At 46.9% G+C, this 12808-nt stretch overlaps 1 protein-coding gene across 6 annotated transcripts in view; it reads left to right on the top strand.

Moving 5' to 3' along the window:
• The window catches only part of LOC119953953 (otoancorin-like), a 113928-nt gene extending 102354 nt beyond the window's left edge, over positions 1 to 11574 (top strand). For all 6 annotated transcript variants that reach the window (XM_038778671.1, XM_038778669.1, XM_038778673.1 and 3 more), the window contains exons 21-25: positions 667 to 815; positions 1840 to 1979; positions 4324 to 4421; positions 5712 to 5853; positions 11012 to 11574. In XM_038778671.1, the coding sequence (XP_038634599.1) occupies positions 667 to 815; positions 1840 to 1979; positions 4324 to 4421; positions 5712 to 5853; positions 11012 to 11082 (600 nt within the window). In that variant the 3' untranslated portion in view covers positions 11083 to 11574. The remainder of the gene's footprint in view (positions 1 to 666; positions 816 to 1839; positions 1980 to 4323; positions 4422 to 5711; positions 5854 to 11011) is intronic.
• Positions 11575 to 12808: the final 1234 nt, after the last annotated feature.

Below are 12808 nucleotides of genomic sequence, written 5' to 3' on the forward strand. Positions count from 1 at the left end.
GGCGGAGTTCACGGCCGCGGCATGCTAGCCCCGACCGGGGACCAGAATCGGTTCCCGGTCGGGGAGGGGGAGGCTGGCGTCAAACCCGCCCGTTTTTGATGCCAGCCTTACGATTTCTCCCTGTTTGGGAGAATCGCGCCCTTAGCTTTTTTGAAGTTGCCTGCAGCTGTCAATCCAAACAAAGATTGCTGTGGGCGGGAAGCCCAATATGACCGGCAGGGCAGGAGCGGAGACCAGCGACGGGTCTCACGCCCCGGCGTGAATTCCGATTTTGGGCCGACGAGCTATTCTCCGCCCGAATGCGAATCCCCGATTTTTGTAGGTGGACCCGAAGAATCCTGGCCAGAAAGTTTGGGTAGATTTTAGAGGAAGGTTTGAGGAATTGGTTTGACGAGAAAATTCTCGAGATCACAAATGTGGCCATTTGAAAAACTGGCAAAGATGCAGTGATCTACAGTTGGAGGAAGTGTTGAACGGCAATACTTGTTATGCCTCTTAGGCGCAAATACGCATCTTTGTAATACTGATTACTCTCTGTTTTGCATCATTTATCACTGATTCTTAAAGATAAACATATACCAATTTGATGTTGTGAATTTACAACTATATAATTAAATTATTGCATACAAGGCCTGATGATTTACTGAGAATGCATTTCCTTCACAGTATGACTCACGAGCCAAGACTATCATGCAGAACCTTTTGGGTGAGCGAGCAGACAGTACACTCACCAGCACAGATCTGGTGGCTATGGGCTATTTCCTTTGTACCCGTAGCTCAGAACAGATCAAGAAAATTAATGCAGCAGCCTACAGGTAAAATCAGCTCATTCATCATTTTGTCCTGTGAACTTTTCGCTTTGACGTGAGATTAAGGTTTGAAATGTGGAAAATTATTCCAAAAAAATGTCTGGGTCATGCAAACGTGAAACAGTTTTCCACAAAAGCAGCCGATGTGGTGTTGGGGAATGTACTTTGAAAAAGGACTGGTTGGAAGTTCTTGGGCAAGGAACAGACTCTGATGCTCAATCATTCCATGAAATTTGACAGTTGTTTGCAAGAGCTGGTAGTGTGAACCCGTTTCACCTTGAGAGGTCAAGGGAGGAGAGGTGGTTGCAATTTGTTAAAACAGCTGGAGTAAAATTGATGATGGAAATATGTGTTGGGAGTCTTTTTTTAAAACATTTTTTATCTCTTTTCCTCCTTCCTTTCTGCTAACACTCAGTCGTGTGCAGTTCCTCAGCCTTAGCCTTCCAATAGTTATTCCAAGCAGCCATGGTTCATTACAGATGTGGACAGGGCAACCTAGTAAGCCAGTGAATGTGGAGCACATCATAGTTGCGTATGTTTCGAATGTCCAGACACATCCACTTCAAGTAGAGATTCACTGAAAAGTAATTTGAACAGAAATTAAGACTGATCTTTGTTCTCACTTTCCCCACGCTTGGGGCATGTGGTTCACTGCAGCACACATAGCATTATCCTGGCTGGGACTAAATAGTTTAACACCGAGTGGGGATCAAGGCCGGAAAATTATTTGCCTGAATGTAGCATTTACCAACTGCATTAAACAAATACCTTCAGCAGAGTTAAATAAATGGAGGAAGTTCATACTAATTCTTGCAACGTGAACTGTAATTGGTGGTGGTTATTGATCCCACTGACACATTCCCTGCAGTTACAGACTGATGTACTTCATGGGTCAGTGCTTTTGTTTTAGTGGCTTATGAGGATCAGATTTTACTTTACTTAATTATTCTAAATTTGAATCAAATCATCTGTACTAAGCATTACCAAGGCAATAACAAACTCACAGATTGCTCTGTTTTATATTCCACAGTGCTGCTGCCAGGGAAATTGGAAGTGTGATGTGCCCTAAAATAGAGGCTCTAACTGCTTTGAAGGAAAAAGCAGTGGAGGCATTTCCCGATGTGGAGAGCTGGACCGGAGCAGAATTACAGGAGATAGGGGTAGTAGCAGGTGAGACATGCTTACATGTTACAGTATGGCGTGAATCCAACCATCTCCCCTTGACATTCAATGACCTTATTATTGCTGAAACCTATCTATCAATTGACCAGGAACTGAACTGAACCAGCCATATAAATACTGTGGCAAAAAGAGCAGGTCAAATGCCGGGGCCAGGATTCTCCAGCCGTTCGCTGGCAGCATGATTCTCTGGTTCTGCGGGCGGTGCACCCCGCCCATGGCGTCCTGGGGGCGTGAGGTGACTTCAATGGGAATTTGCATTGTCAGTGGAGGGAGCAGAGTATCCTGCCACCAGCGAACAGTGCGCCACCTCAAGCCGCTGAGAAACATGTGGCTGGGAGGCAGGGAATCCGGCCCTGGGAGTTCTGCAGAGATGAATTCTTACCCCCTGACTCCCCAAAGCCTGTCCACCATCTACAAGTCTCAAGTCAGTACTTGTCAGCGATGGAATATTCTTCACTTGCTTGGATGTGTGCGGCTCCAAAAGCACTCAGAAACCTCCAGGATGGAGCAGCTTGCTTGATAGTTCCACCTTACACATTCACTCCCTCCACTGCCACCACACAGTAGCAACAGTGTGTACCATCTACAAGATGCACTGCAGTGACTCATCAAGGCTCCTTCCACAATCCCTACCCAACCCTCCACCTCTATTAACTTATAAAAGAGCAGAAGATGTGTGTGGGAGCGCCACCACATGGAAGTTCCCCTCCAAGCCACACACCATCCTGACTTGGAACGATACCATCATTCTTTCAACGTCACAGGTTCAAATCTAGGGAATGTAATCTCTAATAGCAGTTAGAGAAAGCATTTGCATAGTGGTATTGTCACTGGACTGGCACTCCAGAGACCCAGGATAATGCTCTGGGATCCCAGGTTCGAATATCACCAAAGCAGATTGTGGAATTTGAATTCAATAAAAATCTGGAATTACAAGTCTAATAATGACCATGAAACCATTGTCAACTGTTGTACAAACCCATCTGGTTCATTAACGTCCTTTAGGGAAGGAAATGTGTCATCCTTACCCAGTCTGGCCTACATGTGACTCCAGACCCACAGTTAAATGATGGCCCAGTCGGCGATGCCCATATCCCATGAACGAATACAAAACATGTTAGATGTACTGACATGGACTGCAACAGTTCAAGAACGTGGCTCACCAGCTCCTTCTCAAGGGCAATTAGGCTCGGGAAATAACTGCTGGCATAGCCAGTGATGCTCACACACCATGAAAGAATTTTAAAAGTTGCTGTTTGATCAAACTATTACTATGGGCCAGGGTTTAGAGAACACCAAAGTACATCTTGGAGTTCACCTGACCCACAACTTTTAATAGGTTTTGGTTATGGGGAGCACGAGAGTCCACTTTACAGATGTGATGCAACAGAGATCTAAAGTATTTTTCAACAAAACAATGTTTATTCTATGAATCCAGTTAACATTTTATAAACACACAGTAAACATCTTATCAACTACCAACACTGATGTGCCCCCCCCCAAGATACAGTACTCTATAGGTAACCCTTAATAACTTTCCCAACAACACCCATTAGTCAAAGAGCCTTTTTAACAAAGGCAGTAGGTTTGCATTCTTTACAGAAACAGGTATTACTTTGAAATTATCAAGTGATCTGGAGACATTCTTCAGCATGCAGAAAGAGAGACCAAAATACACCTCCTTGGTTTGAATGCTGCTCTCCAACTGAAAACGAAACTAAAACTCAGAGCCAAAAACTGCTTCCATCTCAAAACAAAAGTAAAAAGCAGAGCAAAAGCCCAGCTCCACCCACACACTGATATCACTGCAGCCACTTGAGAAGACAAACATTTCTTAAAGTGACATTCCCTTGACACTATTCCTGATCATTGTTTATCCCTCAGATAAGCAAATAATTCAAATAGCATTTCCATCCCTCTTCAACCCTGTTGACAGCCTCTGACCCTACCAAGAACTCTGAGAATGAATCCCATAATTTAAATCTTTTGTTCTTGACAGTGCAACAATTAGAAACAATAGGCCAAATCAGCCTGGAGCATAGTAATGGAAATTGGGCATAAGGGTTAAAAACAAATACAGAACAACAAGATTGATTAGGGAAGGGCTGACTGAAATTATTATGTTTCCCCCAATAATCTTCTGAAAAATTCAAGGATGATAGCTTCCATCCCACTCGCTCAGGTTTCTGCTTTGCATGTAGCAGGCTGCAGGAATCATGAATACAACACCCAGTGGAGAATCCTGCTGGTTGTACAGCAACTATTGAAAGTGTTGAAAATGTGCTGCTTTTTTAATGTCCTGATCTATCCAGTATATACCTCTACTTTACAGCGGGGCTTAATGCTGAGGAAGTGGCCAGATTGAAGACATCCACAGTTTCATTCCTGAGACCAGCAGCTGTCTCCAAGTTCCCTGTCAAAGTCTTTTCGGCAAGTACCATAGCAACTCTGTACTGTATTACATTGGAAAGTGGATTAGCAGAAGGAATCAAATGAGAAAACAAATGCTAACGAACTTGCTTCAACACAGTTGAGGAATATTATTGATTTTTAATGCACTCTGAAACATTCTGAAGTATTTTTTGACTTTTTGATGAAACACTGGGGTGGATGGATATTACAGCAGTGAGAAGGTTCTCTTGATTTTCAGGCCCTCACTTAAATTGAGCAGATTGGCGATGAAGCACCAAACGTATGTCTCAGTGCAACTCACAAGATTGGACCCTCAAGATCGGGCCAATATGGCTGGGCACAAGTCAATTTGAGGGGAACAATGGTTACAATTGCAGAACATGGAGCTTTGACACTTCTCTCCAATTCCATCGCTCATGGAACTGGTCAGACGTTGCACTATGCAAATACCAATCAAATCTGAGCTAAGTGACAATTCGGGTCTTATTTACCTCATAGAATGGAGGTAAATATTTTATGTCCCCCTCTTAAAGTGAGATTTCACCCGCTTTATCATCTTTCCAAATACATGACTGCCAAGTGTCATTAGTAAATCACGATAATGTTTGTCACTGTACAATGCTTGGTGCATTACAATAGAACCTACAATATCTTGCTAATGCAGGTGGAACTCTCAATTCTGGAGGCCTTTTGGCAAAGTGGGTAGCAACCCCGCCTCTTATGGATAAGCTCCGGGTTTGGGTCCCACCCCAGAACTTGATAGCCAAGGAAGGGGCGTCCAAAACAGGGCCAACAGGTTGAGTGTGTCAACTTGCAAATCCTCCCAGCAGGCGGACGGAAAGTGGCAGGCGGAGAGAATGGGAGAGCCATGCTTGCTGTGGATCAAGACTACTTGAAAAAGTTTATCATGAAGCATATGTCAAGGTCCCATAACAGACACGCAATCCTTTTTAGCCAATATTCTTTTATGTGTTGCATCTAAGACACCAGGGGAGAAAGCAAGTAAATCTGTCCCAGTGGACCAGTTACAAATTGTTTGTCTTTTATCTTCAAGACAGCGGATCTGTATTGGCTTTGCCAGGATTGGCAATGCCTGAAAATTCCCTGATAATGTGTAGAATGTGCCTGCAAATTTGTTGGCACTTACGTAATTTTGCTTTTGTAATTCTTTGCTAGATTTCAGCTAAAAAGCACAGCACGTTAATGAAGTCGTACTCTCACATCATCTGTGGGAGTACCTGAATGGATTTTTCAGATACAATCTGTTCTCAATTAGTTGACAAAAATCTCTCTTTCCTAATACGTTAGGCTATGAGTGTTGAGCAACTGAGAAATTTGGGGCCACAGAATTATGGTGCGGTAACTGAAGCACAGAAAAGAGACTTGCCAAAGGAAAAACTTAATGCCTTAAAGGAAAATGCAGGATTTCCACGAGTTGCTGGTGGTGCAGGTAAGCAGTGGCTTTATTAATGAATCTCGGGGACAATGTTAAGCGGGCTCTATTGTTTGGAATGAAAAGCGTCGATGTTTCATTGGAACAGTGGAAAATGGGAACAGGGATAGGCCATTTAAACTAACCGGCTCTACTCCATAGCTATACCTGCCCTTGCCCCACAACACAAACCATAATAACCCTTGTGTCTACCTAACTAGGGCTGTTGGGAACAATACAATACTCAAATTTCGGGTTGCCCCATTGATTACCTCTGCCACCCCAAGGGTTCGATGGAACCATACGGTTGAATGGTCAGGCCGCATGCAGGGATCCACTTGGGTATACGGGGAATGTGCTACAGTGGGAAAGAGTCAAACGATATGAAGCACCAGAGCTCATTGCGGAGCGGGGCATCATCAACATCAATCCTATGGACTAGACCCACTAATACTTTCAACCCAGGACCAGCACCATGTAGTGAGGCAGGTAAGGTAACAGAGGGTGGCATAGGTGTGGGGGAGTGGTGGGTGAAGGGAGGGTGGACAGGTGTGATGGTGATGGGGGGTTCAGGGAGGGTGGATGGGGAGAGGGTGTTTGGAGGGAGGGGGGGGAAATGTGGGGTGGGTGGGACCGGAAGTAGGGCTGCCGGTGGCCAGGCCCTCGAGTCAGTGAACCTGGAGGTGGTTAGATTGTCCAGTGCACGGCAGCCCAGGGACACACGTTATGCAGCCTCCTGTGGTTGCCTGGGCCTCATGCCCCGCATGGGCCACATCCCCGCTCATCCTAGCTCACCTCTGCATCCTCCTCATCGGACGATGCCTGATATTTGTCCTCCTCTTGAACCGCATCTTGAGCATGCCGTGCACCACTCGCTCACGTTCCTGGTCGCTGCATGGGTGGCGTTGTAGCGGATCTGTGTGTTGGTCTGTGACATCCGGATAGGTGTCATCAGCCACGTCTGCAGCAGATAACCCATGCCACCCAGGAGCCAATCTCTCACCCAGGAGTGTGCCGCAAAGGTATCGGAAACTGTTGAGTGTGCCAGGATGAAGGCGTCGTGCATACTGCCCGGGTATCGGGTGCCGACGTGCATGATGTGCATCTCATGATCACACACCAACTGGCTGTTCATGGAGAACCCCTTTTAGTTCGTGAAGACCGGCACCTCGTGCACCAGTGCTTGGAGGGGTACATGTGTCCTGTCAATCACTCCCTGGATCTGGGGCATCCCAGCAATGGCGGCAATCCTACTGTCCGGGAAACCTGGTGGGCTCGGTCCACGGCGAAGTTAATGTATTGTGTCGGCCAGGCATACACGGTCTCCATTCCGACACAGATGCACCTGTGCACTGAGGCATAAGAAATCCCGGACAGTTGCCCACTTGGTGCATGGACAGATCCCATGGTGTAAACGTTCGGTGCAATCGTCACTTTGACAACCACGGGGGCAGGGTGTCCTCCCCTTATCCCCACGGAGCAAGATGCACTATGATCTGGCAGAGATGTCGGACGATATCCCTGCTCAGCCGGAGCCTTCAGTGACAAGCTCAGTCCGGCAGGTCCTCGAATGACAGGTGCTGCCTGTGATGATATGAATAAGCAGTTATGTAAATATCAGTAACCTATGGGAAACAGATACAACCTCCAACCAGCAGGTGGCAGTAAAGAACAACCACGCAACACTGCAACCTTGGGGAGACTGGAGATAGTTATCGTAGTGGATAGTCGCTCTTGGATAATTTTATAACATTAAATTAATAGTTAGTCGTTTTAGTAGTTTCCATATTGTTATCTGACCCACGTTATTGTAAATCAATAAATGTTCAAGTAGTCATGAACTAGACATTTTCTAGTGCACTAATTCATCCGGCCAAACACCAGAAACTATCACTGCTGATATATACATGGGGCCTGATGCAGCACTCCCTTCCCAACTCCTCCTCGGTCTGTTGGGCAGCCGTCTCTCCACCCTTACCAATTGGTCCGACCTTCTCTGTCTCCCTCAGCAGCCTTGGTGCCTGCTTCCAAATTTTATGTACCACAGGTAAAACACACCATCTGTAATTCCTCCTGATGGAGGCGGAGCATCGCTGGAGGTCTGGAGAATACCGTGTCGGGCCCGTTACTGATAGTCCAACTGCGTTTACTCTACAATCTGCATGGCCACGCCGACATGCGGCGTAGAATGCATTCATGCCGCTGGCAAATGGCCGGAACATGGCATTCCGTTTGGCACCCGCCGCCAATCACTATTTTCAACTGACATGCGACTCTCTGCCCAATTATGTTTCCCAATTCCGCTGTTAGCCAATGGAGAATCCTGCCCGTTTACTGTGTATCTCTCTCCACAGATACACCAGACCTGCTGAGTTTATTCAGCACTTTCTGTTTTTATTTCAGATTCATGGCATCCGCAGTATTTTGGTTACTGATTTTATTATTATATCAGTAACCTATGGAAAATAGGAGAAAAAAAATTGACATTCCACAAATATGAAATTCATTTCTCAAGGCTAGAGATGTTGTCCCGCAATAATAATAGCTTTACATTCTATTAAAAATGTTGTTCTTCATTCAACAAGGCATAATGCTTTGGGGATTTTTTTTTGCAGTGGGTTTGAAGCATATATGAGTGATTTCAACAATGGGGATTTCAACAGTACATCCTGTAGAAGAACAGGAAATCACTGATAGCAGCTTCTGTATTTCTGCATGTAACAGCGCATGCAAGGACAAAAGTTACTGACAGTTTCACACTATAATAATGGCAAATACTGACAGTCCTGCCATCATTGGAGCTGCAAAATGTGCTCCATTACCTTCCAACTCCACGTGGCTTCTTGCTTGTGATAAGCAAACGCTGGTTTATTGACTGACCAATAGTCAATTCACTATTCCAGGCCCTAGCTGTTGCGGCATAGACTTGTGTGGTTTTCTTCTTCATGACACATCTTGTACATATGCAGAGCTTATGAAATCCTGCAACAAATTGCTCACGTTCAATGAGATTGCATTGAAATAGCGAAGTTGCTTCAAACTGCTTTGGACCCCAAAGGGGCTGAAGGTTCCACCTTGACAGTTGCTTTCCTTGGCACAGATGATTCAGAATTTACCGTCCAGTTGATGTAATGCAACCTTCATTAAAATGAATGAAAATGAAACTGAAAATGTACTACCAGAAATGAAAAGGGATATTTTGATAATGGTATAAACTCTTTTTTTTAAATAAATTTAGAGTCTCCAATTCATTTTTTCCAATTAACAGCCAATTTAATAATAATAATTGTAATAATAATTGCTTATTGTCACAAGTAGGCTTCAATGAAGTTACTGTGAAAAGCCCCGAGTCACCACAGTCCGGCGCTTGTTCGGGGAAGCCGGTACGAGAATTGAACCCGCGCTGCTGGTCTTGTTCTGCATTACAAGCCAGCTGTTGAGCCCACTGTGCTAAACCAGCCCCAGTCCACCTAGCCTGCACATCTTTTGGATTGTGGGGTTGAAATCCACGGAAACACGGGGAGAAAGTGCAAATTCCACACGGACAGTGACCCAGAGACGGGATCGAACCTGGAACCTCGGTGCCGTGAAGCAGCAATGATAACCACTGTGCTGCCGTGCTGCAGATAATGGTGTACACTTTTTAGTGGACGTTGGAGGAAAGCTTTGAGCAAATGATGTGCCTATATTTTCCATTACCTTTATGTAAAATGATCATTCATGTACAACCTCAGACTTAATTAGAGCAGACTCCACGGGCACGATTCTCCGAAATGGAGAGAAACAGCCGCCGCCGGAGTGAGACCCGGAGTGTTTCACTCCGGCATCGGAGGCCGCTCCTCACCCCCTATTCTCCCCCTCCCCCCAGTGGGCTAGGAGTGGCGGCGCGTAAATCCCGAGGGCCCGGCCTTGATGCTTGTGTCAATGCGGCACGCCGGGAATGACGCGGCCGGCGCCGCCTAAGTGACGTCAGCCGCAATGCGCAGGTTGGCCGGCGCCAACCCGCGCATGTGCGGTTGCCGTCTTCCCCTCCGCTGCCCCGGAAGACATGGCAGCTTGATCTTGCGGGGCGGCGGAGGGAAAAGAGTGCGTCCTTTAGAGACGCCGGCCTGACGATCGGTGGGTACCGATCGTGGGCCTGACATCTCATGAGCACGCCCGTGGTGCCCGATCCTCCCTCCGCCCCCCCACAGGCCCCACACTTACCGGTCGCGCAATGTTCACGCAGGCAGCGACCAGGTGTGGTTGACGCCGGCGTGAACCGGTCGGGTTCGTCAGGCCGCTCGGCCCATCTGGGCCGGAGACTCGCCGGTCGCTGTGAGAAACAGCGAGCGGCGATTTTCCGAGCGGCGTGTCGCAAGACGCGACATGCCACTTTGGGGGGGGTGGGAAAATCGCGGGGGGTGCCAGGGCAGCATGTCGTGATTCGCCCGGCCCTCCCGCGATTCTCCCACCCGGCGTGGGGAGCAGAGAATCGCCCCCCACATCTATCTCCAACGCAACGTCCTATAAGAGGCTTGTATGTACAGACCTGCTGAATAATGGAGGAGAGATATTTGAAAGGATAAAATCCTTTGTAAGCCCAGGATTTTGAGCCAGTGAGGTTATTAGTATGAGCACTGGATGTATGTCCTTTTGTTTAATATTTTTATGATTCCATTGATATTCAAAATCCACCGTGTATGCTGGGTCCCTTTGAAAATGCTCTTCACATTTCCTTTTCTATCTCTTCCTACTCCCCATTTTGGCCCTTGAAGATTGATACCCTACTTATTATATAATAAAGACTTACAGATGACTTTAACTCTACAAATCTAGCAGTGGACGGATGTCTGAAAAATGGTTATACCACACAGTTTCCAAATAGCAAATATAAATTAGTCTCTCTTACAGCAATGTGTGACCATGAGATTAATTTGTCCTTCATAATGACGGTGCTTGAATAAAACTATTTAACTAACCTTGTCCACTTTCTCCATTAAAAATCCGGTTAGCTGAATGGAAGCAGATTGTGGTGACGTCAGGAGGCATTAATGAAATCGGTGACCTCACTTGCAGCAAAATGGAAATTGATTAATCTGGTTTATTCAGCAAATATTGAGTATTAAACTGCTATTACAGCAACAGTGTTGACTTTTCGTTCTAACTTATTGCCCGATTTGTGTTTTCTTATCAGGTTCTATCTGCTGGAACCTTGCGGTGATACTGACTCTCCAGCTTCTCAGCTTCACAGTGGCACTTCATTAGAACACGAACTGGGGATTTGGGAAAATCACTGCTGCTGGGAGTGATGCTAAACCAAACCCAAATGCAATTACCGATTGAAGTTTCAGGTTAAAAATAAGGCAATTACGCAAACGACTGTAGATTCCTGCCCATTGACATTACTGAGATAATTGGCCATCCACATAAAATGCTGTCGATAAAGAGATGGAATTTCTCAGACCATCTATTCAAACTGCTGATATCAATACATTCTGTTGGCACCTTCGGCTTCATTTTAAATGTCAGTCAGCTCAAATCCTGCTGGAAGGTGTGGTCGGTGAATGAGAGTAATGGTGATAGCTGGTGTGTCCAAGAAACTTGTTCATTCTGGTTTATATAGCTTACAACTTGAAGTGCAAGGGGCTTTTTTTCCCTCATAAATAGTAACCAGCTGCTGTCACAGGCAGCATGTGTCAAGGTATAGAAGTTGCAAGTGCTAGTTTGCGGTTCCATTAACCCTTGGCAAGGGACAGAGACAATACGATACAGAAGGTAAATGGCTGTATGAATAATACTTGGTCTGCGTGATCTCTTAGACTTCGATTGTCTGAGAGAGCCGAGCTTTGTGCCTCTTCCAGGAGCTTGTACAGCTATGTAGGGCGAGGTAGAATATCTGTGTGTGTGTGGTGGGGTGGGGGCGGAGGGGGGGGGGGGGGGTGGAGGTAGATTCATGTGTTTTGATGAGGTTGTGACAGATTTAATGGATCTGCTGGCCTTTTCTGCCATTTTCCAATCTGTTCTTTTTATTTCAGCAGCAATTTAAAACTATTAAAAAGGGTTGATCCATTAGGTTCAAAAAAATCATTAATTGAACCTTTATTGAAGCTTCAGGCAATATGGGTATGGCAATAGGGAATGGTGTACTGTTGTACATCCTTATATGAGCTGATGTGGCGGGGGGGGGGGGGCAGGAATTTGCGGTTTGTTCAATGCAAACTTCTTTTCAGTATATCTTTACAAAGATGACCTGTCTAGAGGTGGAATGTTTCACCATCCGCCGGTTTCCCAGCAGCACGGGGTGGCTTCAATGGGAAATCCCATTAGCAGGAGCTGGGAATCTCGGCAGCAGCGAGCGCCGCGCCACCTCGTAATACGTGGCTGGGAAGCCAGAGAATCAACCCCAAGGGCGCGATTCTCCGCTGCCCACGACAGGTCGGAGAATAGCGGGAGGGCCTTCCCAACATTTTTCCCGCCCTCCCGCTATTCCCCCCCCCCCCCCCCCCCCCACGGCCGCCCCACGACATGAATCGCTGCTCGCCGTTTTTTTATGGCGAACAGCGATTCTCCCCAGGCCGATGGGCCGAGTTCCCAGGCCTTTACGGCCGTTTTCACGAACGCAATCACACCTGCTCTCACCGTTCGTGAAAACGGCCGCAAAGTGCCGTCCTGGACAACCATGGCACCGATTGGCACGGCTGCACCATGGCCGTGCCAAGGGTGGCATGGGCCTGCGATCGGTGGGCACCGATCGCGGGCAGCAGGTCCGATACCCGCGCACTATTTGTTCCTCCGCCGCCCCGCAGGATCAGTCCGCGGGGCGGCTGAGGGGCATGACGGCCCGCGCATGCGTGGGTTTGACGCATCTGCGTGATGACGTGTTCCGCGCATGCGCGGGTTGGAACCGTCCAACCCGCGCATGCGCGGCTGACGTCATTGTGCGCGTCAGCCGCTGTGACGCTTTGCGCGCGGACTTAGCGACGGTCGCTAA

The sequence above is a fragment of the Scyliorhinus canicula genome, chromosome 19 (assembly GCF_902713615.1).
Source record: "Scyliorhinus canicula chromosome 19, sScyCan1.1, whole genome shotgun sequence".
Lineage (NCBI taxonomy): Eukaryota > Metazoa > Chordata > Chondrichthyes > Carcharhiniformes > Scyliorhinidae > Scyliorhinus > Scyliorhinus canicula.